Raw genomic sequence first — 27,551 nt, forward strand, 5'->3', positions numbered from 1 at the left:
TTTGGTCATGGTGTCTCTTCACAGCAGTCAAACCCAAACTAAGACAAACATAGACATAGGATTTTATTTTGGGACTAGTGGGTTGTTCTATGTATCTAGAGTCTGTCCTCCGGCCAGCAGAGCACTGTGTTCATTCCAGTGTGTTGTAGGTCAGTTTGGAAATAGTGAAGTATGAATATTCTTACTTTTGCCCTTTCTCAGGATTACATTGGCTTTTCTGGGTCCCTTGAAGTTCTATATGGACTTTAGAATTAACTTATCAATTTCTGCAAGAAAGCCAAAGATACAAGTGTATAATTTCATACTTCTATGAATGTGTAAGAAGACACAGCACTCTCAGAGAACTGTTCTCTTGGGACGAGACATACTCAACAGCAAATACTAACATCTTGCTCTGTGCATTTGAGTCCTGAGAACAGTTCACACTGGAGTCCAAAATAAACACAACCTTGGTGTGTGTGGGGGTGGGGTGGGGAGACTGAGGGTATGTGCTTCCTTTATGCTTATATGGTAACTTGGAGAACAAATGTATTCACAATTTTTCTCATTTTTTCATCATAACATCTCTGAGATTTAGAGAGGCATGAATCCATAATCACTGGCAATTTTCCATAAAGTAATGTATCACAGAGAAGATAAAAACTGACTTGTTCAGAGAGATGGGGTAGAAAGTATCTGTTCTGGCTTACCTACGTGGTGCTAGACCAGCAGATGTCTTAAGGGATCTGGACTGGGCTGGTCACTAAGTAACAGAGGCAGGGCAAGCCTTCAGCTGTTTAACTCTTAGTACTTTCCAAACACTGATTGATCAGGCATCTCCTTTGGAAAGTTCTGCTTTAACCTATCTCTTCATAAATCTTTTCTTCTTAAAAGAAAAGTGTGTGTATATGTGTATCTGAGGTCTGTGCATATATGCATGTGCATTTACATGCTTATGCACGTTTATGTGTCTGTGAATGTAGGCGTGTGCAGAAGTCAGAAGACAACTTTGGGTATACGTATTTGCCCTCCCCCTTGTTTGAAGACTCTCTTATTCACCCTGGATCAGGCAAGGCTCTCTGGCCTGTGGACTTGTAGGGATTCTCCTGCCTCGGTCTCCCGTCTTACGGCAGGCACGCTGGTATTACACATGTGCTCTACTGCTTCTGTCTTTACTTTTGCTCTGGGAACCAGAACTCTGCTCCCCAGGCTTGTGCAACAAGTGCTTTATTCCCCCGAACCTCTCCCAGCCCCTCAGGCATCTTTCCTTAATACTGTCTTGTGAGATAGCGGCTTCCCCCTCCCTCTGAGCAATCCCTTGTCTTTAATGGTGCAGCCACAGGCAGGCCTCACATTTTGTCCCTTCTCTGGGTTCTGAAGAATCATGTTTGTCTTTCCTCCTGCAGACTTAAAGGTCACCAAGGTATGAACCTTCCAGTAAGTACTGTTCCCTGACTGGAAGGAAGTGGGTGGGCATTTGAAACCTCTTTCAGGGTTAGGCTTACTAGGACACCACTTAATAGGGTTTAGTAACTGAAGATAAGCAAGAGTCGCTTAGTGCCAGGAACACAAGTTGTATATTTATTGCATTGTGGGTTGTAACAAGCAAAGGGGGCTTAGTACAAATCCATGACCCGTCTCAGAGAGCCGACTTTGGCATCCATGGCGCCCCAGTCATGGTAGCGCCTGTAGTCTCCAGGCCTCAGCAGGTACTGGCGGCCCCGGTAGTTGGGCATCTCGTAGAGGACCCAGCAGCCTTCGAGCACGTGCATGGAGTAGATCTCATTGAGGCGGAAGCGATCGTGGATGCAGGAACAGTCTTCCGTGAGCTCAGACACAAGGCCCCGGTAGTCATCTCTCTCATACAGCCTTATCCTGTGAGAGCTGGTCTGTGGAAAAACAATGATTTACACACTCGGCGTGGCAGCCAGATTGCCCCGTCACAAAACACAGCTTTTGGGCGAACGGGTCAAGTGTGCGTCTTCCCTAAGCCCACTGCTCGCGCTGTTGTTGTAACAAATTAGGAAATGCACTAACATAAAGCTGACCTGAGCAGCGAATTCTTGTGAAGGAAACTAATACCGAAAGGCAGGGAGTGAAAGCATTTACTGCCCGAGTAACCAAATCCGACCAAGCTTACTTCAAAGCTGCCGTTTGTATGCATGATGTGAAATGATTCGGATTTACTTTGAGTCCACAAACATTTCTTTTTCTTTCTTTTCTTCCTTCCCTTCTTTCTTTCTTTCTTTCTTTCTTTCTTTCTTTCTTTCTTTCTGACTGTGGTGTAGACTATATCTCATAAAATTGTGATCACGTGTTTCATAAGAGTCTAATCAATAATGACTCATAAAATATACAAAACCACAGGAGCTGACACACCCATTGTTTTAGGCTCTAGGTGAGTGTGAGAGTGTATAGTGAGGGGAAAAAAAGCTCACCAGTAAAATCAGAATACATTAGCTCTAACCAAAAGAAAGCATAGGAGTGGGTGCTGGGAACTGAACCCAGGTCCTCTAGAAGGGTAGCCAGGGCTCTTAACCACTGAGCCATCTTCCAGCCTCGCCTTTCAGCATTTTAAAATAACTCTAATACGTAACAGGAATTGTTGTCACCGCATTACACAGTAGATCTCTAGAACATAGTTCTTCTCCCTAGCTGTAATCTTTTTCTTTTTCTGTCACTCCAAGCCTCTGATTCCCTGCTTTACCACTCTAGCCTCTAGTAACCACCATCCTCTCTCTCTCCCTCCCTCTCCCTCTCCCTCTCATACCTGGTGTTGAGAATAGAACTTAAGGCTGCATGCTTGACAAACACTACAGCTGAGCTACACCCCAACCCTGATCTTCCCCGCACAAACCTGCTGCTGTAGATCCCACGTGCGAATGAGAACGTGTGGCCTTTATCGTCACATCCCTGGCTCCTTTCTTTGAGCACAGTGCCCTCTAGGTTCATCCACGTCATCGAAAATGACAGGATTTCCCTCTTTTATGGCTGAAGCGTATGTGCTTATTCAGCCAAGTTTAATTTTAAAGGTCATATTGTGGCCTCTTGGGTCTTAAAACTCTGATGCCCTTAAGTAAGAAATAATCCATGGCTTAGGCTGCGGTTCATAGGTACGGTCACAGTCATTCTATTTAGCCTTAAGAGTCGGCCCTTGATTTTCGTGTGAGCCTTTGTCAAGCATTCCTATCCTTACAGAGAACGGGAGAACACGAAAGGGAACAAACTGGCCAACAGGAAGAGCCAGTGTTCTCACATCAGCCAGGCTGAAAGCAAGACTCACATATGGAATGGAACGGCAGGAGCGGATGGAGTCACTGAAGCCCATCCACTGCTGGTAGTCAGGGTAGTCCCCGCGACGCAGGAAGTACTGGTGGCCCTGGTAGTTGGGGCGCTCATAGAGCATCCAGCAGCCACTGTCCACGCGGATGGAGTTGCAGCGGCTGAAGTAAGTCTGCAGGTTGGGGCAGTCACTGCTGCACTCGTAGCAGCGGCCCTGGAAGCCTCTGTCCTCGTAGAAGGTGATCTGTAAGGGAAGAGAAGGGGTAACAGCACATGGCCAACTGGAAGGCGAATCCGCCACGCAGAGGGGGGCGCTCAGCAGACCTGGAGGATTCTCAGTTGGCTCACCTTTCCCATCTTGTTGATAGCAAATGGTCGGTGTTGAGTGTGATGGGGACAGGAGTGGCAGCCGAGATATATATACACACAGCGGGAGGGTTGCTGTGTTGGCAGGAACAACACAAAAGGGGCCTGGGGGTGATGTGTAAGGGGATTTCTGTGTTCTCTTGCTTTTTCTTTAGGGATCATGGGGTAGGGGGCTCTCATTCTCTCTGGCATTTTCGAGTTGTCCTCACTGGTTCAGTGAAAGGAATTCAAGTCAGCAGAGCCATTATGACCTTGGAGACAAAGGGCGCGCTTCTCACCCTATGCAGTGCTCTAGAAACGCATTCTGTACCCAGCATTTTGCAGCGTTTGCCTATAGAAACTGCTGAGGTGGAGGGCGCTTCTTCCATTTGTGGAAGCTCATGAGAATCCCACGGGTTCCAGAGGCAGCAGCAGGAAAACAAACACTTTTCTCTAATTGAAAAACAGTTGCGTGTCTTTATCTGCCCTTCACCGGTTTGAGGTTTTTAACACTGGCACGTGTTTAAGATAAAAAGATTAGACTTGTGCATAGACTAAAATGCCAACCATGGTCATCAGTGAATGTTACGTTTATAAAGAGGTCTTCATTTTATTTCTTTAATTTTTCTATTATAAATGTATATATATATATGTATATATATATATATATATATGTATATATGTCACAAATTCAGTGGATGAAAGAGTAGCAAAATCAATTTTAAATGTGTGATTTTTAAATTAATGGTTATAAGCATATATGTAAAATATATAAGTATCTATGAGCTATATAACATATAAATATACATTATATGTTTTATATATATGTATACACACACACAGACACACATACATATTTGGGATGATGATAAGGTGAAACATTTCTTCTTGGTCTAAAATAAACAGATCTCCCAAGACCTGAGGCACACCGGTTAGGAGAAGACAGCCATTTTTGCTGTTACCAGCCTTCTTCCAGGATTACCCTTTGTCCTTAAAACCAGTGCTCTGGCTTGTCTGTGTTTCCATCAAACGGTCAGTTTCACCGAGCCAGGATGACAGCGGGAAGACCGACTTGGTGTGCTTGTCTACTGCAGGCATGGGGTCATCTGCTGTTACCTTGTGCATATTTTAGGTATCGAAGTGACACCCATGAGGACACCCAACTAGAGCTGGCAATGCAGCCACAATAGCTGCACGAAAATCCTCATGATTACAGGGCATGAGGTGATGAGAGAATAGACAGCAAGAAGTGTCTTCTCATGGTTACTGAGGCTGTACAGAAGCAGTCTGGGCAAAGTCCTCAGTGGCTGGAGCGTTGTCGAGAACTACAGGACCCCGATGTCCTCCTCTTTCTCTCTCCTAGCGTTCCAAGTGTCCTGGTGAACCTCAAGTACAGCTGTGATTAACACCCATGTGGAAAGGCCCAGACCTCCCCACCCATGACCCCACATGGGAGTACCTCACTATTTTCAGAAGAGGGCAAGAAACTCCCCTGAGACTTTTGTGCAGAAAGATGGCTGCCCCAGTTGTCAAGAACGTAGAGCCAGTAGGATGGGATCTGACACCCGTCTGCTGAAGCTGTTTTGCTGCTTAAGCCATGTGCCTTGTTGGCCCTTGGGAAAGGCCAGAAATGAGCAGCACATTCTCTTTCCCTACTGGTCATCCTGGTCTACCCAGAAAGAGCATCCATTTCTCTTTTCAGACTTTATTGAAATGGAATGAGTTTACGTTTTCTCTATTTGGAACAACGCTAGTGAGAAAATTGATTTTATTTGGAGTTAAAACTTTGGAAAGCTGCCCCCATCTCTAGAACCCTATGCAGTATTTAATGATATACATTTGCTAAAATGAGTATCAAAGGCAGATTGTCTGATCACACCCAGAAATAGCAACCTCTCCCCCATGCTCTGACATCTTCCAGGCATAGAATGAAATAGAATAGGACAGACACACTGCTTCCTTTTGTCAAAATACAGGTGTGCGATATGCTTCCAAAAGAAGACAGTTCAGTGACAAACATGGTAGTCACTGCAGTTTGCATCAAGAGCTAACTGCAGAGAGAGCGAGTGTGTGTGTGTGTGCTGGTGACAGCCACAGCTTGAGGGTGATGCATCCTGGCTGCTCCGGGAAGCTCTTCCGTGTCCACAGCGCTACTCCACATTTCTAAGTGACCTGTAGAGAGAAAGGATGGCTTTGGTACCAAGCACATTTGCACAAGACAGACACACAGGCCAGCTTTCCTTTGAAGTTAAGGTCAAATATCAGATACCAACAGAAGTGGAGTAGATAGAATTTTCATGAAACGGTCTGAGATATCTGAAAATGAATAGTATTTCTCAACTAGGGGCAGTATGGGATCTTACTTTGGATCCTTAAAGGGGACTTTATCCAGGCAAGTGGAAAGAATGCTGTTTGAGTAGATTAGATAAAAGGTGGCAATGTTTTAGATTCTGAAGTTAATAATTGGTTACTTAAGAAAATGACAGTGCTTTTAGGAGGGACAAAGTAAAAACATACAGAGTGGGTTGACAGGGCAGGTACGAGTTCTAATAGCTCAGAAAAGGTTGTTCATCAGTTCTATAAACAAACGAAAAGACAGCAGGGAGAACAAAGAGGAAGACATTAAGCTGGTGGGAGGAACGGCAACGCAGATGTGAATCTGAGCCCTTTGTTGTATGGCAACATTTCTTTAAGCTTGCAACTATCTCTAAATTAAATTTTTAAAAAAATTATGAAAGTGAAACTTCTTTGGACCAGTGCTGCCCAACCTAAGTCGCTTTTCAGCTCTGTACATATTATTTCAGATTCCCATCTAAGACTTTGAACTTAGATCCTCCTCCTTCTTTCTGCCTTCATTCCAGGACGCTGCAGGTTTTCCAGGAACGGGAAGAGAGTGGACGGGTATTTTTGGTGATTCTCTGAGCATATATATAAAATATATATATTAATATATATATATATTCATTTCATTTTTGGAATGACCCTGTAAGGTACACAGTACATTTTCTTTTATAGAAAGGGAGACCAGCTTTTCCAGGGAATACTTGCTCATATCCATTTCGATTAAAATAAGCTACCAGTACTAGACAAAAAAAACAATAACCAAACCAAACAAAAAACACTTAAATGTTTCAGAGAAAAGCTAGTGGTTTTAAAAAGTCTTTGTCTTTCTCTTAGTTTATGAAGAAAGATTTGTTACATAGGGGTTTTAAAAGTTGCTTTTTTTTTCCCATCCCAAAGATACAACATTATATCCATAAGCTATAAAGGAAAAATGAGGCATTCCAAATACATAAGATAAACAATTTCCTCAAATGAAAAGCCATAAAAGCAAGCTTTCAGCCAGGTGGTGGTGGTGAGTGTGTTTGATCCCAGCACTCAGGAGGAGAGGCAGGTGGGTGTCTGAGTTTGAAGCCACCTGGTCTACAGAGTGAGTTCCAGGACAGCCAGGACTATACAGAGAGATCCGGTCTCAAAAACAAAACAACAAAAAGCATACTTCATATACATTTAATAAAATATTTAATTATGACAAACCAATGGTACATACACATATGTCTATGTATAACAAATATTGACATATCATAAGGAATGTTAATAGCTGCTAATTATAAATCATGGAAAAGAAGTGTAAGGAAAAGAGAATTTTTTATTTTTCTATTGTAATTTTGATTTATTATTATATTTTATGAAGCAGTTTAAAAAAACACCAAGGAGTTGCAAAAATGCCTAAATTATACAAATAATATGTATGAAAAGAAAGCACCAGTGGGTTTTCTGTTTTCAATAAGACATCTTGTTGGAAGGGATTTATTTAAAAATGGGCTTGGGTCTCAGATGGAGTCAGGAGAACTGTGTTGTGCTTAGAAAGAGGTCTGCTGGTCAGACTAAGACCCCAGAGCCATTTGCTACTGTTCGAGTACCTACAATAGTTACAAGTATCATTTCCGTTCCAACTACAAACACAGACTTGTTACTCAGTTCCTACCTCTTCTATTTCCTACCCCTGGAGTCTCCCAGTCTATGGACCACTGATCCCTAAAATACCCCAGACTACCAGCTTCACCTCTGGAGCTCTCTAAATTGCTCCACACGACAGTTGAGGAGTGGAAGGACAGGGCAGAAGAAAGGGCAGGGGTTGGAGGGATGCTATGAAACTAAAAGACAAAATTCTCTCTTTGTGGTAAAATTATCATCCGGAACATTTTAGGTGCAGATGCTAAAACCAACCACCCTAGTTGATTGAATATATGGAAAAACGTCAGATGACTTGAGACAAGTAGTTTTCAAGGATTCAAAGCTAATCATGGCTGATGTCTATTTGGGCATCACGATGGACCATTCTCACCACTAATTCCGATTAATCCATGGCTTTAAGAGGTGGGTAGCATTATTCTTCTCATGCGGGGAGGGGGGTGGGGTGGAGGAGGAGCCTAAGGCACAGAGTGGTTAAGCAGCCTGTTCAAAACCACACAGCTGATAAGCAATGGGCTCTGTATTCACACCCAGAGCTTGAACTCCAAATACTCAACTTTCAGCACCATTTAGGCAACCCCGTTTTTAGTCTTACTCTGTTCTTGGGGTGTGCCTATGGCCGCCTTTCCCGGCAGCAACTCCGTTCCGCACCGTTGCTGTCTTCGTAGAGCCGCCGGTGACTTTTTTATTCATCGCTCCTCTCCTCAACTTCACACCTGCAGACATAGGCAGCACCACACCTGAGCATAAAATTTAAAAATGTGTCCAGGACAGTGTTAAATCTTGTCTTTCTGGGCTGCATTGACCCCACCCCCACCCCCTCGCCAAAGTGTCTAAGTTAGGAGGCGTACACCAAGTTATAAGGGACGCTGAATTTTATTTTATATTTTTTAAGTCTTACTAGATAGAGATCTAACCAGGTGTTCTTGTTTAAGCTAACGTAGTGGGCCCACCTCCTAGTTAACTTTCTCTACGTGCAGAAGGGAGCAGGCTTACTCTGTCTGCAGTTACATTCCGCGGCCCTCGGTGCGGTCAACATGGCGAAAGGGTGCAAGGAGCGGCGGGGCAGCTGGGCCTGGGAGACCTGGAAAGAAAAGAAATGACAGTTCCACTTTACTGCAGTGTGAGTTTTGGGTGGGGAGCACCTGCTACTTACGGTACCTGGTATGTCTCGGTCTCACCAACCCGAGTCCCGGCAAACTGTGTTCACGGGGCACCTAAAGGCTGAGGTACCTAAACCGCTGGTGACCGTGGACTTCATTTTCAGTCTCTACTTTGTGCTTGGTTCTCATGACACAGAAGTCCCCTTTGCACAGGACATTCCTCACACTCCTCCCCTGGCATAGCCACTTCCTCTTTTCTGCCCTAGGCTCCTGCCTTTTTTTTTTTTTTTTTTTTTTTTTTTTTTAATTGCTGTGGAGCTCACGTATTCCCTTGCCTGAGAAACTTACCCAGACCGGCTCCCACTACAGGCAGGGGATTGCTACTTATGCAATTGGAATGCTTTTAACATGCCCTTAACTTTATCAATAATCTTTTAATTAAAAACAAATTAAAGATTAGAGTTACATTACTTCCCCCATTCTCTCTTATTCCTCCAACTCCTCCCATGTCCTTCTGTCTCTAACTGGTAGCCTCTTTTTTATTACTATTGTTACGTGTATATAAACGCAATGTCAGGCATGGTGGTGCACACCTTTAACCCCAGCACTCAAATGCAGATCTCTGAGCTCAAGACCGGCCTGGTCTACAAAGCAAGTTTCATGACAGCCAGAGCTATACAAAGAAACCCTCCCTCTCTCTCTCTCTCTCTCTCTCTCTCTCTCTATATATATATATATATATATATATATATATAGCAATACAAGCTGCTGAATCCATTTAGTGAGGCTTGTGCGTATGTGATCCGAGGATGACTGTTTTGTACTAGAAAACCAATTAAGAGGTGTGGCCTGGGTGAGGCTTATTCCCCGTTGGAATGTTTTAAAGTTCTAGACAGACTTTAAAGACCAACAGAGTCTGATGTAGATTTTTAAAAAGCAGTTTGGGACTCAGTTGAAGAATTCTTGTTTACCATGCAAAGGCCCTGGATTCACTCTCACTGCTCGTGCATGTGTGTGTGTGTGTGTGTGTATTTAATAACTAAATGAAACAAAAAGATCACCTTGGCTTCTGTGTGAGGAACACATGGGGAGGTGGAAGCACAGTAACCATTTAATTTCCGAGCCTCAGAGTGTGCCAACAGATAACAGTCCCCCTCCCACCCAAAGTTCTTACGTGTCTGAATAACTACTATGTTAGTCAAGGCACTAGCACGGATGTTGTTTCTAATTTGACTGTGTTTGGAGGTGAGCTGCACTGTCACAGCATGTGTGGCCTTGCACGGGATGACAAGGGTGCTTATGAAGACACATGTGACTCCACTTCATAAAAAGGAATCAGCATGTACATGTGATTGCCAGATAGGCACACAAACTCTACCAATGGATTGCTTGTCCTTTCCAAGTCCCAGCATCATCGGAATGGGGAAAGCGTCCCAGAGATGATGATGAGAGAAACTCAGGGCCATAGGTGGTGGCCCACAGTCATGGATACAGTCTCTCACACTTCCCCTGATGGTATTCTTGCTTTGGTCTTTCACATGGGAACCTACAGTCCTTCAGGAGGGACTTCCGTTCATGGCGTGAGGGGAGGACAAAAGTGAACCAATACTGTTTGTTGACAGTTTATCCTTCCCACGCACGTTAGTGCCACCCCTGTCCTAAGTCCAGTGAGCTTCTGTATTTGCTGTCAGCTATGTTTTGGTTCCTGGTCATGTGGCCAATCCTGACTCTTGTCTATGTTGTCCCATAGTTCAACAGTAGAAGCCAAAGCAGCTGTCTCCAGCTGGGGCTGCATTTGCCAAGATGGTTTGTCTACTCTCGCCTGCTTGTGCTTCCTACAAATTTGATAACTGCTTTTCAGTATGTGAAGAGAGAAAGAGAAGTGAGCTGAGGGGTGAAAGAAGGAAACAGGGGAGGGAGGAAGGAAGGGGGAGAGAGAGGGGGAGGGAGGGAGGGAGGGAGGGAGGGAGGGAAACAGAGCACTTTCTGGAGTGAGCTAGTTACTTGTGAGGAAGGTTGAGAATTTCACAGCCTCACAAATTCTCATTCCTCCACCCACACAGGCATTGCACTTCCCAGTGCAGATGCTCTTAGATTTACTCCCAAGTCCATTTTTTTTTTTTTAAACTTTATAGCCAATGTCATCTGTTCGTACTTTGTTTTCTCTTTATTTCTGGCTTATAATTAAGGTTTTACACTGACCCTGCATTCAGCAACGTTGCTAGCCCCATTTATTAGTAAAATACTATGTGGATTCTTTTGGGCTTTTAACGTATTCATTTTGTCATTTTAGAGACTGACGGTTTCTGTATGTCTGTTGACTTTTTACTTAATTATTTCTGCTGATTAAGATTGCCAGTGTAGCATGAAATAGGAAGGAAGGCAGCAAGTACTATAGATCTATTTCTCTCCCTCTTTCTTATATGCATCAGTGCTTTGACTGATGTATGTTTATATGAGGGTGTCAGGTCCTCTGAAAGTGGAGTCACAGTTTATGAGCTGTCATGTGGGTGCTGAGAAGTCAATCCGTGTCCTCTGGAAGAGCAGCCAGTGCTCTTAACCGCTGTACCATCTCTCCAGTCCCAAAGGTTTATTTATTTACTCATATGAGTTCTCTGTCTGCATGTTTGTCTGCAGACCAAAAGACGGCATCATATTCTGTTATGGGTGGTTGAGAGCCACCATGTGGTTGCTCGGAATTGAACTCAGGACCTCTAGAAGAGTAGTTAGTACTCTTAACCGCTGAGCCATTTTTCCACTCCCTGATCTATTTCTTACTGATATTAAGTATGTTTGCTATAGATTTTAAAATATACTTTAACAGGTTAAGACAATTTTCTATTGTCTTATTTTGGTAAGTATTTCTTTACCATAATAAAAAAAAATAACATCAAAGTATTTTCTTAACTATTTACATGTTTTAAATTGTTAACTTTGACACAAACAGCAGTTTCAGGTTCAGGGAAAAATGGTGGAGACTATATAGGAAATCTACACACACATCCCCAGTTTCCCCCTACACACAGAACTTCATTACCAAATTCCAAAGCTGTTCATTTTTAAAAGGGTAAAATGCATTGCATTTTGTTGAATGCCTTTCTCAGAATGTATTTCTCAGTTGTCAAAACACCTACTGTGCACACATGAGGGCCTGAGTTCAGAACCCCAGCTCCCACGTAAAAGTGTCACATAGTGTCACATGCTTGTGACACTAGTGCTGTGGACTTCTGGAGCTCAGAGATCAGTCGAAAATGACAGAACAATATTTCACCACCAAAAAAAAAAAAAAAAAGGAAAATGACTTTAATGTGTGATTTTCCAAAGAGGAAATATATGCTGTTGTTGGTTGATAATCAGAATAAGAATCAAAGTCACAGGAGCCAAGGATGATCCTAGCACACAGAAGGTGGAGGCAGGAGGATTACGAGTTTAAAGTCATCTTTTTCTACATAGTGAGTTTGAGGTCAGCCTGTGCTATACAAGACTCACTTTCAAACAACACACAACAAACAAACACAAGAAAAAAATCCACAACAGCATCCCCAAAACAAATTCCACATTTTGATACACTCTCTCATCAGTGAGACAGCATATACTGCTGGCAGAACAGTATAATCACATTGGAGCCTAATTGACTTCATCCTCTAAGCTCAGCAACCTCCTAGACACACACCATCCAGGAACTCTGCTGCTACTCAACAAAAACACAGAGGAAACACTCAGAGGTCTAAGTTCCCTTTTACTCCGAGAGATACCTGACCTCAATAAAAAGGAGAAGGATAGAAGATCTGACATAAGCCTCTGCTTTACACAAGGCTCGAATACATAGGCATATACACACGTGCAAATGTGCATCATGTACATGTACATGCACAATACACACAGAAGTAAACTAAAATCAAGGTGTGTGATTGAGGAAGACACACAACATTAACCTCATGCCTCCAAACACAGGTGTACATGTGCACACACACCACACACACACTCACACACACCACACACACACACACACATACCACACACACACACACACACACACACACACACACACACACACACACACACACACACACACATAGAATGCTTGTCAAGGGGGTGCAGCAAAAGGCACAAGGCCCTGTCTTCAATCTCAGCACTGCAAAAACATAACCAAACCCCACCACTGTGCAAGTTTAATTGGCGTCTACTTAAAGTCAAAGATGCTCAGAAAGCATAAGGGGCCGGTGAGGATGGTAAGCTTGGCTCAGTGCACTTGGTGGACGTGTTCATTTAGTCCTTAGACTTCAAACACATGAGGTGTTGGTTACGACATACTTAGTACTGATGCTCTACCGAGCCCCCAATATCAAAGGCATGGGATTGAATCTCTGATTCCTCTGAGTTGTGGATCTCCAGCTTTGGATGTAAATGTAGTAGGTTCCACCGTTTGTGACATAGCCACATTTTCACGTCTGTACAAATTTGAGGGTAAATCCTTCAAGGAGAGAAGATGCTTGGAGTAAATGTGAGAGGGTAGAGGCCGTCTGCTCCTGGCAGAAGCAGCTGCTGGCAGGAGAGAGGGGGCTGGCGTGCCTAGCAGGGTGGACTTGGTAGTGGTACCAGTCACATGGCAGGTTCCCCTTGGGCCATTGAGTAATTGATGTGTACAGTCCCATTTAATCCCCAGAATAGCCTGAGATGTGACATCAGACTTACTTACACATAGGAAACAGTTCCTGGGTAGCCTGCCATTTAATGCCTGTTACTAATATTATAAGGACATTTTCTGATACAATTTTGATATTACTATGAAACCTTTTTAGGCCCAAGTTGATTACATACTCTGTTATTCTGTGCACTTAGAAACCAGTCATTGGGTTGGAGAGATGGCTCAGCAGTTTAAGAGCACTGACTGGCTCTTCCAAAGGTCCTGAGTTCAAATCCCAGCAGCCACATGGTGGCTCACAATCATCTGTAATGGGATCAAATGCCCTCTTCGGGTGTGTCTAAAAACAGCTACAGTGTACTCGTATAAAATAAATAAATATTTAAAAAAAAAAGAAACCAGTCATGACAGAAGTCAGTAGAGGTATTTTGAACAGTTACCCACTGCTGGCTTGCAAGCAGTTCTGCTAAACTCCTCCCAAGGACCTAGCAACCTAGCAACAGCTTACATCACCACCAGGTGTGGGTGTTGCACTGGTGACATATAAGAGGACTGCTTGCTACCCCAGATCTCTCTCTCTCTCTCTCTCATTCTCTGTCTCTTCTTTTCTGTTCTATGTGTTCCCAGCCAGCCTCTCTTTCTGTCCTCAGTACCCCTACCCATCCCTTCTCTGCCCCCTGTCCTCCTGGCTCTGCCTGCCTCTACTTCTCCAGGTCCTCACTCCCTTCCTTCCCCCAAATAAACCTTGGCATGGGCCTACCAGGCATCCCCGCCTACCTCTGCATTATATTTCATAATACCCACAATAAGTTTGGACCCAAACCAACCACTCAGTAGCACTTCCTGCACCCGTGTATAAGCTTTTATGACATTTGCTTTTACAAACTGCCCCTGGGATGGGCCCTAACATAAGAGAGACAGACACTGCCAGCAATTTAAGAAACTACTTGGAATAAGACTTGCATTTGGAGTAGTGGTCGAGTAAAGTTCATGTTCCCAGGACCTCCCTGCAAACTGACATCCTACTTGGCAGAAAGAGATATGTTCTTGGGTAACTGACATCCTAGTTGGCAAGTTAAGACAGAATGTTAGACAATACAAGCTCCCTGCCACTCTTGGCTACCGAAACCAGTGGGAGCAGGATAAGTGTAAAACAAAGATTTGTTCCTAAATCTCTTATCCTTACATCGTGTTTGGTGTAATAACTTGACACGGCTGTTTGTGGACTTTAGGCTTAAAAGCCATGTAGGATCTTAATTCAAAGTCACCACCAGCTCCTGAGTCTGGATTTGTATCCCTGATGGATCATTCCTGGGGCATTATGCTCAATAAACTCTCCCTGTCTGGTTGAGATCAGTGTTTGTGTGGTTTTGGAGGAGACTCCTGGGCCACGAAAGCATCCAACTTGGAAGCAGTGGGTCTGAGTCTGGGCCCTGTCTGCTTTGCCTCTAGAGTCATGGTATTTGAGTGTTAGTTAGGATGGATGGATGTGAATGCTGCCCTTTTTCTTTTGATTTTTGAGGTATGTTTTTCTCTGTGCAACAGAGCCCTGGCTGTTCTGGATTCCCTTTGTAGACCAGGCTAGCCTGGGACTCACAGAGATCCACCTGCCTCTGCCTCCTCAGTGCTGGGACTACAGGCATGTGTGCACCACCATGACAGGCTCAAAGCTGGCTTTTAAAATGGAATGACCCTTGGGAACACAGAGGAGATCTGAGGTCTCAGGGGTTCAGCACCTTTATCTCCTTTCGCCCGCTTTTATTTTTCTCTGCCTTTTTTTCCCTTGACCCCCTTTCTTCCATCAAATGAGACAGAAGAATGTTTTTTTTTTTTTTTTTTATCAATTGCTTTATAAGCTTAAGGCATATTTATGCTTTTTTTTTTTTTTTTTTTTTTTTTTTTTTAGTTTAAATCAAGTTGGGCATTTTGTATTTATTATTTGGACACAGTTGTAAATATCCTGAACTTATGTAAAGTCTTTAACTGAGCTTTTCTGGGTCCAAGGTCTTCAACAGGAAAACAAAACAAAACAAACGGAAACTTGAATTCCTTATCAACAAAAAAATGGCCATTTAGCAGGAGCCTGTGGCCAGTAGCGAACAGTACATGCCTTGCTGCTCTCTGACCACCAGGGGGCAGAGAAGAATCCCAGAGAAAGCCACAGTTCCCACAAGTCCTTTCTAGTTGCCGGAAATTCTTTCCAATCTGATTTGTATTCCTTTTGGCTTTAAACTCTGGCTTAGAAACGATTTCAGTTGTTGCTTAGGAGACATTTTATCCGAAAGAATCAAAGGGCATTCTAATATAAGTGGTAATCAAAGAGCCTTCGATAACATCTATTGTTCTCAAACCGCTCAGACTTATCATTAAAACCATTTTAATTTTTGAAGTGATGTTAAACTCCAAAAGGCTGTCTTAAAACAGCCCTACAGTTTAATGTTTGAAATGCTACATTGCCTCCGAGAGATCCTGCCGGTTCTTCGTCTAAGTGGAAGAGAAGGCTTGTGGGAGGAGTAGCCTGCAACTCTGTATGGCGTGGGTAGAAACTCTGGTGGGAGGGAGGGGCTGCTGGTATTGCTTCCTCAAACCATAATCATTTGGGGAGTTACCCCCAGATAGGCCACATTTGCATTGCTAATAATATACACATTTGATTAGCTATTTAATGTTTAGATACTTCGAGTCTCTATTAGACGTGATTTTTGTCCACGGGGCACATTTATTTGGCAGTCGGGAGGAATTTTGAACTGTCCCACTGTTTGTATGATTCTGAGGATCGCAGCTCTATGTTACGGAGCTGAGGCTCTTTCATGACTGAAAGATCCGGAGTGATCCGGAGGACGGCCAGTGTGGCCTCCTGTTTTAGCTCCACGATGTAGGCAGCACTTAGCCCAGCTGCTCAGACACTCACATTTGCAAACCCTGACTGATGGATGACGCCAGCAAACCAGAGTCACCATGCAATCCCCTTCAGAATGAAGTATGGGGACTGAGACGGCCGTCCGTCACCCAGACAGCGTGACTGACACCTCCCCCAAGGCTAGAAGAAGAGAAAATCTAAGTGAAAAACAGCCATCCAGGCTTAGGTTTGGGGTGAAGGAGAGAGGAGACAGGCGAGAGGTGAGAACGCAGCAGCGAACTCGCAGAAACTGGGCAGGGTAGGGTGTGGAGCCCGAACACAACAAAAGCGGGCCTTTCTTCAACTTAAAACAACAACAACGACAAAACCAAAAAACCCAAAATCTGCTTGAGAGATGGAGAGGTGGTTCAGTGGTTAAGATCATTGGCTGCTTTTCCAGGAGACATGGGGTCAATTCCCAGGACCCACACGGCAGCTCACAACTATCTGTAACTCTAGTTCCAGGGAATCTGGCACCCACACACACACATAAAATAATAATGAAAAAAATCATAGAAATCAAATCAGGTCATGTGGTATCCACTTGCATTTCAAAAAAAAAACAAAAAACAAAAAGCTGCTTCGTCTCGTTAGAGCCCCGGTCAAGATGAGCCCCGATACAGATAGACGATCTATATAAAACAAGGCACCTGCCCAACTTGCTCACTGCCGAATCTGTGCCATTCAGTTACATATTGTGAAAGAGCGAAAGGAGGAGCAACAAGCCATTACTGTGGTCAGGGAGAAAGCTGCAGTTCCTTCAGGAGTCAAGGGAGTGAGGGTCTCAGCAAGAGGAAGATGCTAAGAGGTTGGTTTCAAAGCCATAAGACTTAGTACATAGACACCTTGGCCGTGGAGGTGGATGAGGTCGGCACCTGAACTTCTGTGACAAACTGTTCATACAGTCTAGTCTTCAGGTATACGAACGGGATACATCATTGTCCTGCGTCTACGGCCCTGGCCTCCTTCTGAGTCCTTCAAGACTGCTTTGTGGCTGTGAGCCATTACTTACACACTGGTTTGTGGGTACAAGAAGAGGAGATAAATAACTGGCCTGTGTTCATGACCTTGGCCTCCCCCTGGCCTCTTTCTGAATCCTTCCAAACTGCCTTATGGTTGGGACCTGTTGCTTATTTGCCGTCATCCACAGGTAAAAGAAACAGGGTGGGCACTTGTCCTGTGGTTGTTTTCATGACCCTGGCCCTGCGGTTGACTACCTTTTAAATCTAGATGGGAGACATTGCCAGGGACAGTGAGCAGAGGGCCAGGGGTGAGCATGCTGGCTCAGCTTCCTTTACTCCTGCCCTGCCTCCACCCCTGACACCCACCCGGCCCAGAGACGTTTCCAGTGGTAAGAGGATCATTCCCAGTGTTGAAATTCTTACTGGGTGTCCACACACTCAAGAACTGTGAAAATGGAACTGCTTGAAAAATCACTCAGAATACTTTAGCTTCTCAAATGCTAAACCTCGTGTAGCCCAGGCTGGCCCGAATTCTCAGTTGCCAAGGGTGACCTTGGACTCCTGATGCTCCTGCCTCCCTCGCCTAAGTGCTGGGGTTACAGGTGTGTGCCATAAGCTTCATGGATCGGGTCTTCATCCTGGATGGAAGAATCCAGTGGTGGAGTGAGGCTTGTTAGTTCACATTACTGAATGCTGGAGTGAGAACGTATGGTGTGCGGAAGCAACAGGATCCGGACTCCCAGCCCCACGCTCTCTGCTGCCAGACTCAACTACTCTACCTTTACAAGCCTGTGTGACTCGGTTAGGATGTGGTTGCTCCCAGCTTTTGCCTTTATGAAAAGTACAGTTGTTTATTCAGGGTGGGGTGGGCAGGTGTGTGTGCACAGGTATTCATGCGGTTAGAGGGTAGCCTCCTGGAGTGAGTTTCCTCCTTCCATTACATAGGTTTGGGGAACTGGATCAGGGAGTCGGGATTGCCTGCAGGAGCCTTTGCTTGCTGAGCAATCTCAATATCTCAGTTTCGACCTTTTGACATACAATTGTTATTGATCTGATGCCTGAAACTATATTATCATAAACGTATCTGATGCCTGAAAATGAAAATATATCATTATAAAAGTATATGCCAAATAATCTTATTCAGGGGCTGTGGATTGTAGCAGAGCGGTAGAATGTAGGCTTAGCATATATAAGACTCTGAGTAGAGTCCCCAGGAGCATGAATACGCATGCTCGAGAGCACACACACACACACACACACACACCTCTTTATGTGTGGCTTGGAAATATATGTTAGTGGTAGATCACTTGCTTAGCGTATACCATATTCGGGCCCATATACATCTCAGGTATTAACAGTCCCGTATCATGCTTACCTGGGCAGAATCAGGACTGGCAGAAGGATTGGCCCCATAAATTTTAAGGACTTCTTCAATGGGGATACTGTTCTGTGAAATAAAAACAGCGTGTTGCTACATTGTGCCTTTTCTTCATTATAAACAGGCGACTGCAGCTCCTGGATGAGTACAGCAACTAGATAATCATTTCTTTTGTTTTCTTTTTAATTAAACAACTTTATTTTAAAAAAAGAGAGGCAAATGTACAGATTTTGAAAGCATTTTTGCATAAGACTATATGAATATATTTTTGTCAGTACTTAATTTTTTTTAAAGGGTTGATAGTATGCATTGAAATCTTACTAGTTACAATGAGCATAAAGTACATGCGAAACAAAACGTAACATGGAAATAGTCAAAGTTTTCTTGGTGTGTAAAGATTAGCACCAATATTAATAATGATTTTTAAATACCAAGAATTGCCACAAGGCTACACTATTAGCTCTTAAATTATTAATGATTTAAGGTCTAGGTGTACCACACTCTGAGAGGGTACTATACACTTTTTTTCCTAAGAAGGACTGAGGCTTCCACTTTTTGGCTTTTTTTTTTTTTTTTTTTTTTTTTTTTGAGCTTCATATGGTCTGTGAGTTGTTTCTTGGGTATTTTAGAAAATAATTTCTAAATTAATGGGTAAACAAGTTTTCTAGACATTACTGTCTCTCATCCTTTTATTCCTGTATCATCATCTCCCAAAACTACTTTTGTGATATGGTATGGAATTCATATTGCTCATTATACATTTAAAATAATACATTTTACTGTTGGTAAGCCCAAGGCATTTAGAAACTATTAAATACATGTAAAAAAGCACTAGAGCCAAATAATCTTAGAAGACACAAAGTGCTCTTTCCCTCACCATTAAGACTCCGGCGTAAGATGATAAAATCACTGCCTCTCGCTCTTTGCGGTTTGGATACACGGGTCTGCCATGAAGTGGTGCTCTCCTGTGGGGGAATATGGACGGAGAAGAGTTGGGGGTGGTGTGTGTTGGGGGTGGTGAGGTGTGAGTATGTGCGCATGCATGTGGAGAACAGAGGTCAACCTCAGAGGACATCCTGTGGAGCCACTCACCATAGATTTTTTTGAGTAAGGGACTCTCACTGGGACCTGGGATTCACCACTGAGCTAGGCTGGCTAGCCAGCAAGTACCACATCTTTGCCTTTTCAGTGCCATGATTATAAATGTGTGCTACCTCACCCAATATTTTATGTAGGTGTTGGGGATCAAATTCAGGTCCCCTTGCTTATACAGCAAGCGCTGACTGACCGAGTCTTCTTTTCCCCCAGATCCTTTTCTTTTTTTTTTTCTGACACACGCCAAGGCGTGGCACTAATCCACAAGTAGTCAGCAATAGCTCTGTGTTATTCACTTTTTAAATAGGATTAATATGGCTGACTTCCTGTTGCTGAAACATGTACTCTGAGTTTTGTTTTGTTTTATTTTGTTTTGTTCTTTGTGACAGGATTTCTCCGTGTAGCCATGGCTGTCCTGGAACTCATTCTGTAGACCAGGCTGGCCTCCAGCGAAGAGACTGATCTGCCTCTGCCTCCTGAGTGCTGGGATTTAAGGTGTGTGCCACCACCAACCAGCTGTACTTTGAGTTTTTAATTTTCTAACCAAGTGATGTGTTTTTCTTCTTTGTCGATTTTCACTGAAGCTGTTATAAATACTGATGGCCCCTGTAGTAAGTGGTCATCGCTTTGCTGGCAGGTATCCGCCTGCTTTTCCTCATTGTCTGCTTAGGGGGACCTGTTTAACTTTATTGTACCTGCCAGGACGCTGAAAATTCCCCTAGATTCTGAGATCAGGTCTTGCTAGAGCGTCCCATGGCCAGAAAAATCAGGAAACAGATACACTGAGACATGTCATGTTTGTTTAAAACCATCTGGTTTGAACTGAACCTTGTTATGAAGAGAGCAGACAGTAATGATGTCCATTCGGAAGAAAGATACTAGAGGTAGAACCTGGTGACAGCCAGTGAGATTTAAAAAAAAAAAAATCATGTTAATTAGTTTGCTTGTGTTTGTGGGGGAGTGGGGGAGGGGCAGCACTTGCTCCACTGTGGAGCTCCTGTGAAGGTTGGAAGACAGTTTGAGGGAGCTTGCTCTGCTCTCTCCTCCCACCATGTGAGCCCAACAGGTTGAACTCAGATAGTCAGGCTTGTTAGCAACTTATTTGCCCACTGAGACATCTCACCAGCATGAGTTTTAAATTCCTGTGCCCAACAGTCCAAGTCACAAGCTTTTCAGATGTAGAGGCAGACCTACCTCCCCCACCTCCTCTTCCCTGCTCTGCCACCCCCACCCCACCCCTTGTTCTTGCTCCTTCCCTGAGGTTGTTCAAACTGGATTTTCTGCTTATTACTGTCAGTTCCTCACCTGGAGCCTGAGCTGGGAGTGAGGAGTAGAAAGAATATCTGGACTTTGGACTGAGCTATTGGATCGTGCCTCTCGTCCTGACCGCTTGACTGAATCTGCTGAGTCACTACACTTGAAGGAAAATGCTGATAATCTTGGGAAGGAAATGGTCCCTCGGACTCAAGTGCTGACATGCTCCAGAAACTGTGAAATAGTCCTTGGAGAGCAATTTCAGTCTTTACCCGACCATTATGTAGCTTGTACGCAATACAGTGTAGACATGCTTCTCAGGAGAAGCATCCCATGCAAGCCATTTGAAAACACTTGACAGAAACCAATGATTACAAATACAAAAAAATCTATGAACAAACCGACAATGTCCCCAAGCTACAGCTGTATTGTGTCTTCAGTCTTCTTCTGGCTGGAAGAGGAAGTTTGCTCTGTGTTTCTACATCACACTGCCTCATAGGAAGATGCCAGATAGGGCTGGAACTTGCTCCATCAATTAGAGTTCTGTTTTAAAAGGAAAAAATCACAAAGGCAGAGGAGATGGCTCAGGAGGTAAAGTGTGTAGACACGAGGACCTCAGTGTGGAGTCTGTTCCCATCATCCATATAAAAAGCTGGGCATGGTGGTACAGCCTGCATTCCTCGTGCCAGGGGAGATGGAGGGGAGACAGTAGGCTCCCTGGAGCTTACTAACCAGCTAGGCTTTCGAGTGGTGAACTCCAGATTCAGTGGGAGAGAGCCCTTATCTCAAAAATAAGATGAAGAGTGATAGAGGAAGAAATTGACCTCTGACCTCTACACACACTCACATGGGTACACAGGGATACATGTACAGACACATTTCCCCACCTGCACTAAATACATAGACAACAAAAAGAAAAACAACAAACAAAGTTCTACTCACACTTTGTCCCACTGGAGCCAAGTTAAGTTTTCTGAGCAATCTAGCCATTGACGAGCAACACTGATGGCCAAGTCATAGTGGGCCTGGAAGGATAGAGTAGGAAGAAGAGCGGTAGGTTGACTTGGCAAAGCAACTTTCTAAACAATGATACTGCTAAGCCCTTCCTCTGCCAAGTTTCATGTGTGTGTGTGTGTGTGTGTGTGTGTGTGTGTGTGTGTGTGTGTGTAGAAGGGGCAGGAAGGGGTGGGGGAGAAATCTCTATAGCCTGATGCTCAGCTAGAGATGGTGAAGAATTAAGTTTATCTCCCACTAAACAATGACTTCCTGTGTGTACCACAGAATAGAAAGAACCTTCAGTAGGGAATTGGGGAATGTGGTCTCCCTCTAGGTTTTTCCAGTATGTTCTTGGGTGAGTCACTGACAAACACTGGGTTTCCATCTCCTTAGGTTTTAAAAAGGCAAAAGGAGAAGGTGGGGAAAGAAAGCTACAGAAACCAATCTCTAATCCCCGTGCCAGGGGAGATGGAGGACATAGCAGGAGCAATGGGCCAGACAGAAGTGACCTACTGACCTACTGGCAGAGAGACTCACACCTGATACAGAACTGAGAGTCAATTTGCATGTTGTTACAGTGATGACCTTTGCCCTGGCCTTCTGAAAGACTTTACTTAGTGAGTATATCTACCACTTACTAGCAACATTTTCTTTCTAGCCCACATCCAGGGAAGTACAGGTTCATCTGGGTTTGTTTAACCCAGTCATGTGATGACGTTCTCTGGGGACTGAACTAAAGTAAAATGTCAACCTAAATAATAAATAAGGGTTTTGGAGCTTGGTCATTCTGCTGAAACCTCATCTGGAGTTTGATGCCTGGGTTAGTCACACTGGTCATGCTCATCAGAAACACAAACCCGACCTTAACCCCCAGAATAAAAATGGCCTTGTAACAATACCTCATTAAAGTTTGAGAGGTTCAGTTCTGATCTGTTTGATGTCTCTGTCTTATGTGTGCACACAGAGAGGCAAGCTTAGCTTCAGAATCTGGCTTGACTTGAAGGGAAACTGAGAAGAGACTTATCCCTCTTAGCATGAGGATAGCACATGACCAGGGGGTAAACCGAGTTGACTGATTTCTTTTGGATCAAATCTTTTTGTGGTTTCTTCTCTAATTTCTGTGTAGCAAGCTAGCAGAATTTCACATGAGCCTGTGCTCGGTATAAATACACAATGAATTCTAGGATCGTGGATCAGTTTGCCATCTCCATTAATGCCAATGATGGTTAAGTGCTTATAGGTGAGAACCACATTACTGCTAGTTTTGTCAAGGTCTTAACGCTGTGAAATGACATGTCATCTTGCAGTCATTTGTTTTAAAAATCTTTCTCTTGACTATGTTTGTTTTTTCATGTTCTTTCTGCTTCCTGTTTAGTGGGTGAAGATGATCATAGAGACCACCTTAGGATGAGGAAACATTAGGAAGAAGACAGGGTATGTGCATGCATGTGTGTGTGTGTGTGCTAGAGAGAGAGAGAGAGAGAGAGAGAGTTACATATGCATCTGATATCTGTCCTCTCCCCCTATCACATGCAGAATGCAGTCAGAGTTGTACCATGACTTGGTTTACCATATCATCTAGAAAGGTGAGTTGGCCTCTTCCTTTTGGATCAAATTCATTTTCCCGAAGTCTGAGTCCAATATACTCTCCCCTTAAAAGCAAGAGAGCAGCATTGATTGAACTATTGGGAACAAGATTGGTTTCCATCTTCAGAAAGAGGCTTTCTTCCTGATGCCCCCTGAGTCCCCCCAAGACTAAAATGCAACAGAAGTCAGTCATGGCCTAGTAGCTATTAATATTCAATTTTGACTTTCATAGTGATCTTCAAAGGGTTCAGATTTAAACTATCTAATCACAATGAGCTTAAATCATATTTATCTTTAAATAGATCACTGTTAGAATAATTTACAGAAAAGAAGGAAGGATTCAAAATGCCAACATACAGATTTTTTTTTTTGTCAAGAGGAAAGCTAAGATCAATTGCATAAAATAAAGATTTCCTGCCGTGCACACTAGTGCACACCGTCAACCCAAACACTCAGGAAATAGAAGCAGACACACTTTCTATGGATATTTGTACTCTAAGAAGAGGCCATGACAATAAAGCACACATAATTTTTTTATAAAGTTTCCCACAGAACACGCTAGCATTGGACATTCTGCCTGAAGTTCGCATGTACAGCAAGAAAATATTTATTTATTTACTTATTCATTTATTTTCTTATCTAGTCATTTATTTTTTGAGATAGGGTCTCTGTGAGTCATGGCTATCCCAGAAATCTGTAGACCAGGCCAGCCTCAATTCATAGAGACCCACATGCCTTTGCCTCTCAACCACTCCGATTAAAGACATTGAGCCCACACTTGTCAGCATTATTGTTTACTACTGTTTGGGTTCTTGTTTTGTTTTATTGTTGTTGTTGCTGTTATCTTAGCATCCAAACACATATGTGTAAACCCAAGTGAGTTCTATACATGTTTATTCCAGAATTTCTTAAAGATTTAGTAGAGACCCTTACCTTCACAGGCAGACAAAGGCCATTGGATGGTATCTATAAGACCTTTGATGAAAAACATATTCATGTTGTGCCAGCAATGTAAACAACATAAAACATGACTTCTTGTTGTCTGATCTGTGGCTCGTTTGCATCAACACTGGCAAAGTGCCAGGTTGAAGAAAAAATGGATGGGATGGGGAAAATTGTGGGAAACTTGATCTTTTCTTTATTAGTCAAGAAAGTCAGAAGTTAAAAAAAAAAAAAAGGAGATGGATCATTTGGTTGCTAAGCTTGGCAGTAACAGCATCAGAGGCTGGGCCCTAAGGCACGTTTAGGGATCTATATCTTTTGCCAGTAGGTGCTGTCCATTTCCGTGGTGCATCCTGTCCCCCTAAGCTGTAAGGGGTGCCTTGCACATACCTGCTCCTTCAGGAGCATCTTCTCAAGGGATTCTGCATCCTTCCCTGTACCACATGTGCCTGCGTGGCAGGAGACAGACTGAAGCGTCTGCTGGCTTTCACCCACAGAAGCGGAACAGGGAAATCCCCCCCCCCCTTAGCTTTTTGTCCACCTGCCAATCCGCAGACCATCCATGAGAGCATTCCAAATGCAAGGGTCAGAAATGAAAGTTATGCTCAGCAATACTCACAGCAGCCTTTCCACCTCCTGCTTTATAAGCCTCCTTTCCATGCCGGAAGGCTGTGGCTGTGCAGGTATCTGCTGCTTGCTACCCACCCGATAGCCTTTAGGAAGAGCGGTTTCTGTAAGCCTAGAGACTATAGCAGCAAATCAGAGGGGATATGAATTAGGGATGCTGTTGCTACAAATACCAGTCATGGAGTTTGAGGCTGCGGAAGGGATCCAAGACTATCCAGAATTCAGGCCTCTTACCCAGCAAGTTGCAAGCAGAAATCGACCTGGAAGCTAGCCCTGAACCTTGTGCCCATCTGAGAGATTATTCCTTTCAAGTTTTAATTAAAGAATAGACTTATTAAATAACTCCTTTTTGTGCGTGTATGAGTTGCAGGTGTACATGTGCCATGGCACAAGTGTGGCTGTCAGAGGCCAAGTATCAGAAGTTGGTTCTCTCAAGACACTATGTGGGATGCAGGGATGGAATGCAGGTCCTGAGGTCTGAGTGAAGTATTTTGACCTGCCGAGCTCTCTCTCACTCACCCTCTTCAAGTTTTTCTCACACTCAGCATGTGTGCGTCCTCACAGTGCTCGACCTTGTAAAACAAAGGTGGTTCCTGGAGCAGTTGACAAGGCTCTTTCGACAGAACCACCCTACCTCACTGACTTGTGATCTGAACTCATTGGAATTGTCCTGTGTGTGGTAAACTCTGTGACTCCCTGTGTGCTCATGAGAGTAACAGCTCATGACGGAGCTGTCCGTGACTTCCCCTAGCCGGAAGGTCACTTGACAGTCCACACAGAGTGGCAAATGTATCTTCAGAGCCCACCTTGACTTTGAACTGGAAATCGAAGATGAGGTTATGGGAAAAGGGAGCGCTGAAGTGACATACACAAATTGTTACTAATAAATAACGGAACTCAGCAACGAATATGACTATAGACCAAATCTACCAGCATCATTTGTATTAATTTAAAAAGATATTGAGCACTTTGTGATGACTAGTTTGATGAATCATCATGGCTGAATTATCATTAAATATTGGGCAAATGCTATTCTGATGTTTTTATAAAATTGTTTTCTGGATGAGATAAAGCATGTAAATGAGATAAACATTAAACTAAAGTATATTTCCCTCCATAACTTGAGCAGCCTTCCCTAATGTGTTGGAAACCTTGAATGATCAAGAGTTGACCTTTCCAAGCAAGAAGGAAGTCTCCCAGCAGACAGCTTAGATTCTAACTGCCACTCTTGCTGGGGTCTCCAGGTTGGGCATCTCCTCCATCAAGTTCAGGATGACCAAGCCTCTACACTCATGGGAACCAGATTTTTTTTTTAAACCACTCTCAGTCTCTGTCTCTTGTGGTAGTTCAGCAGCTGTCTTAGTACACACACACGCACACACACACACACACACACACACACAAATACATAATACACACATACATTTTTAAAAAGACTTATCATATATAAGTACACTGTAGCTGTCTTCAGACACACCAGAAAAGGTCATCAGGTCTCATTACAGATGGTTGTGAGCTACCATGTAGTTGCTGGGTTTTGAACTCAGAACCTCAGGAAGAGAGCAGTCCCCATACACATAAATGTAATTACTCTCACACATCCATACACACACACACACACACACACACACATACACACACACACACACACACACACACACACACCCTGCTGGCTTTGTTTCCCTGAAGAAGTCTGACTATACATGCAACAAAAATGTTGACAGACCAATTAATTGTCCATGTGCTTTAAAACTCTCACTTTGAGGATAAATGGAAAGATAACTTGGGAGACAATTGTAGCTCACGCTCACAAAGGTTCGTTTGAGTTGGTCTGGAACAATAAAGAGAGAGCAGGCAGGCCGACCCTGACTTGAATGAGTTCTTCGCCAGGGGATTGATTAGACTCATTCTTCCTGCTGCAGCCTCTGCTTCAGCCTATGAGAGGGAGGCCATGGGTCTGAAGAGGTGAAGAAGCACAGCCCGGGTGGATTAGCACCAGAGACACTGCTGCTGCTCTGACCTGGATTGGCAGGAGAGCATGCTTGCTGTGAGTCAGGAAAAAGCTCATGGTCTCGACAAAGAAAAGCCCTGCCCCAGGGAAACCAGGGTCTGGGATGTGGCATCTCCTCTACAAATGATTGGTGTGACTATGGCCAAACTGCTTGGCTCTCAGTCTCTGCTATCTCACACACACACACACACACACACACACACACACACACACACACACACACGCACACACGCACAAACACAAATCCACACCTATATGTATGTTTGTTTGTAAGAATGTATGTGTATATGTATGTATAGCTGAATTCACCCTGACATTCTATAACTCCATGACGGATGGAATATGTTAAAATATTTTCGATTCATTAATTTATAAAAGCACATGTTCATAAGATTTTTTTGTCCTATTCCAGTTCTTGACTAGAAAGTAGGCTTGTGGGCTGGAGAGATGGCTCAGGGGTTAAGAGTACTG

General features: G+C 43.7%; 2 protein-coding genes across 2 annotated transcripts; both read right to left on the minus strand.

The window, feature by feature from the left end:
• Positions 1-1,595: 1,595 nt before the first annotated feature.
• On the minus strand, positions 1,596-3,385 carry LOC308433373 (gamma-crystallin A; the record flags this gene model as incomplete). The annotated part of the gene is made up of 2 exons (XM_080933404.1): positions 1,596-1,868; positions 3,263-3,385. 2 exons carry the CDS (start codon positions 3,383-3,385, stop codon positions 1,596-1,598), a joined length of 396 nt encoding a protein of 131 aa, XP_080789530.1.
• A 2,262-nt stretch (positions 3,386-5,647) lies between these two features.
• On the minus strand, positions 5,648-25,102 carry LOC308433305 (uncharacterized protein C2orf80 homolog; the record flags this gene model as incomplete). Its single annotated transcript, XM_080933305.1, has 8 exons — positions 5,648-5,778; positions 8,177-8,297; positions 8,578-8,665; positions 18,566-18,637; positions 19,446-19,533; positions 21,860-21,942; positions 23,484-23,565; positions 25,062-25,102. 8 exons carry the CDS (start codon positions 25,100-25,102, stop codon positions 5,757-5,759), a joined length of 597 nt encoding a protein of 198 aa, XP_080789431.1. The 3' UTR covers positions 5,648-5,756.
• Between the last annotated feature and the right edge of the window lie 2,449 nt (positions 25,103-27,551).

This window comes from Micromys minutus (assembly GCF_963924665.1).
Source record: "Micromys minutus genome assembly, chromosome: 19".
In the NCBI taxonomy this organism is placed as follows: Eukaryota; Metazoa; Chordata; class Mammalia; order Rodentia; family Muridae; genus Micromys; species Micromys minutus.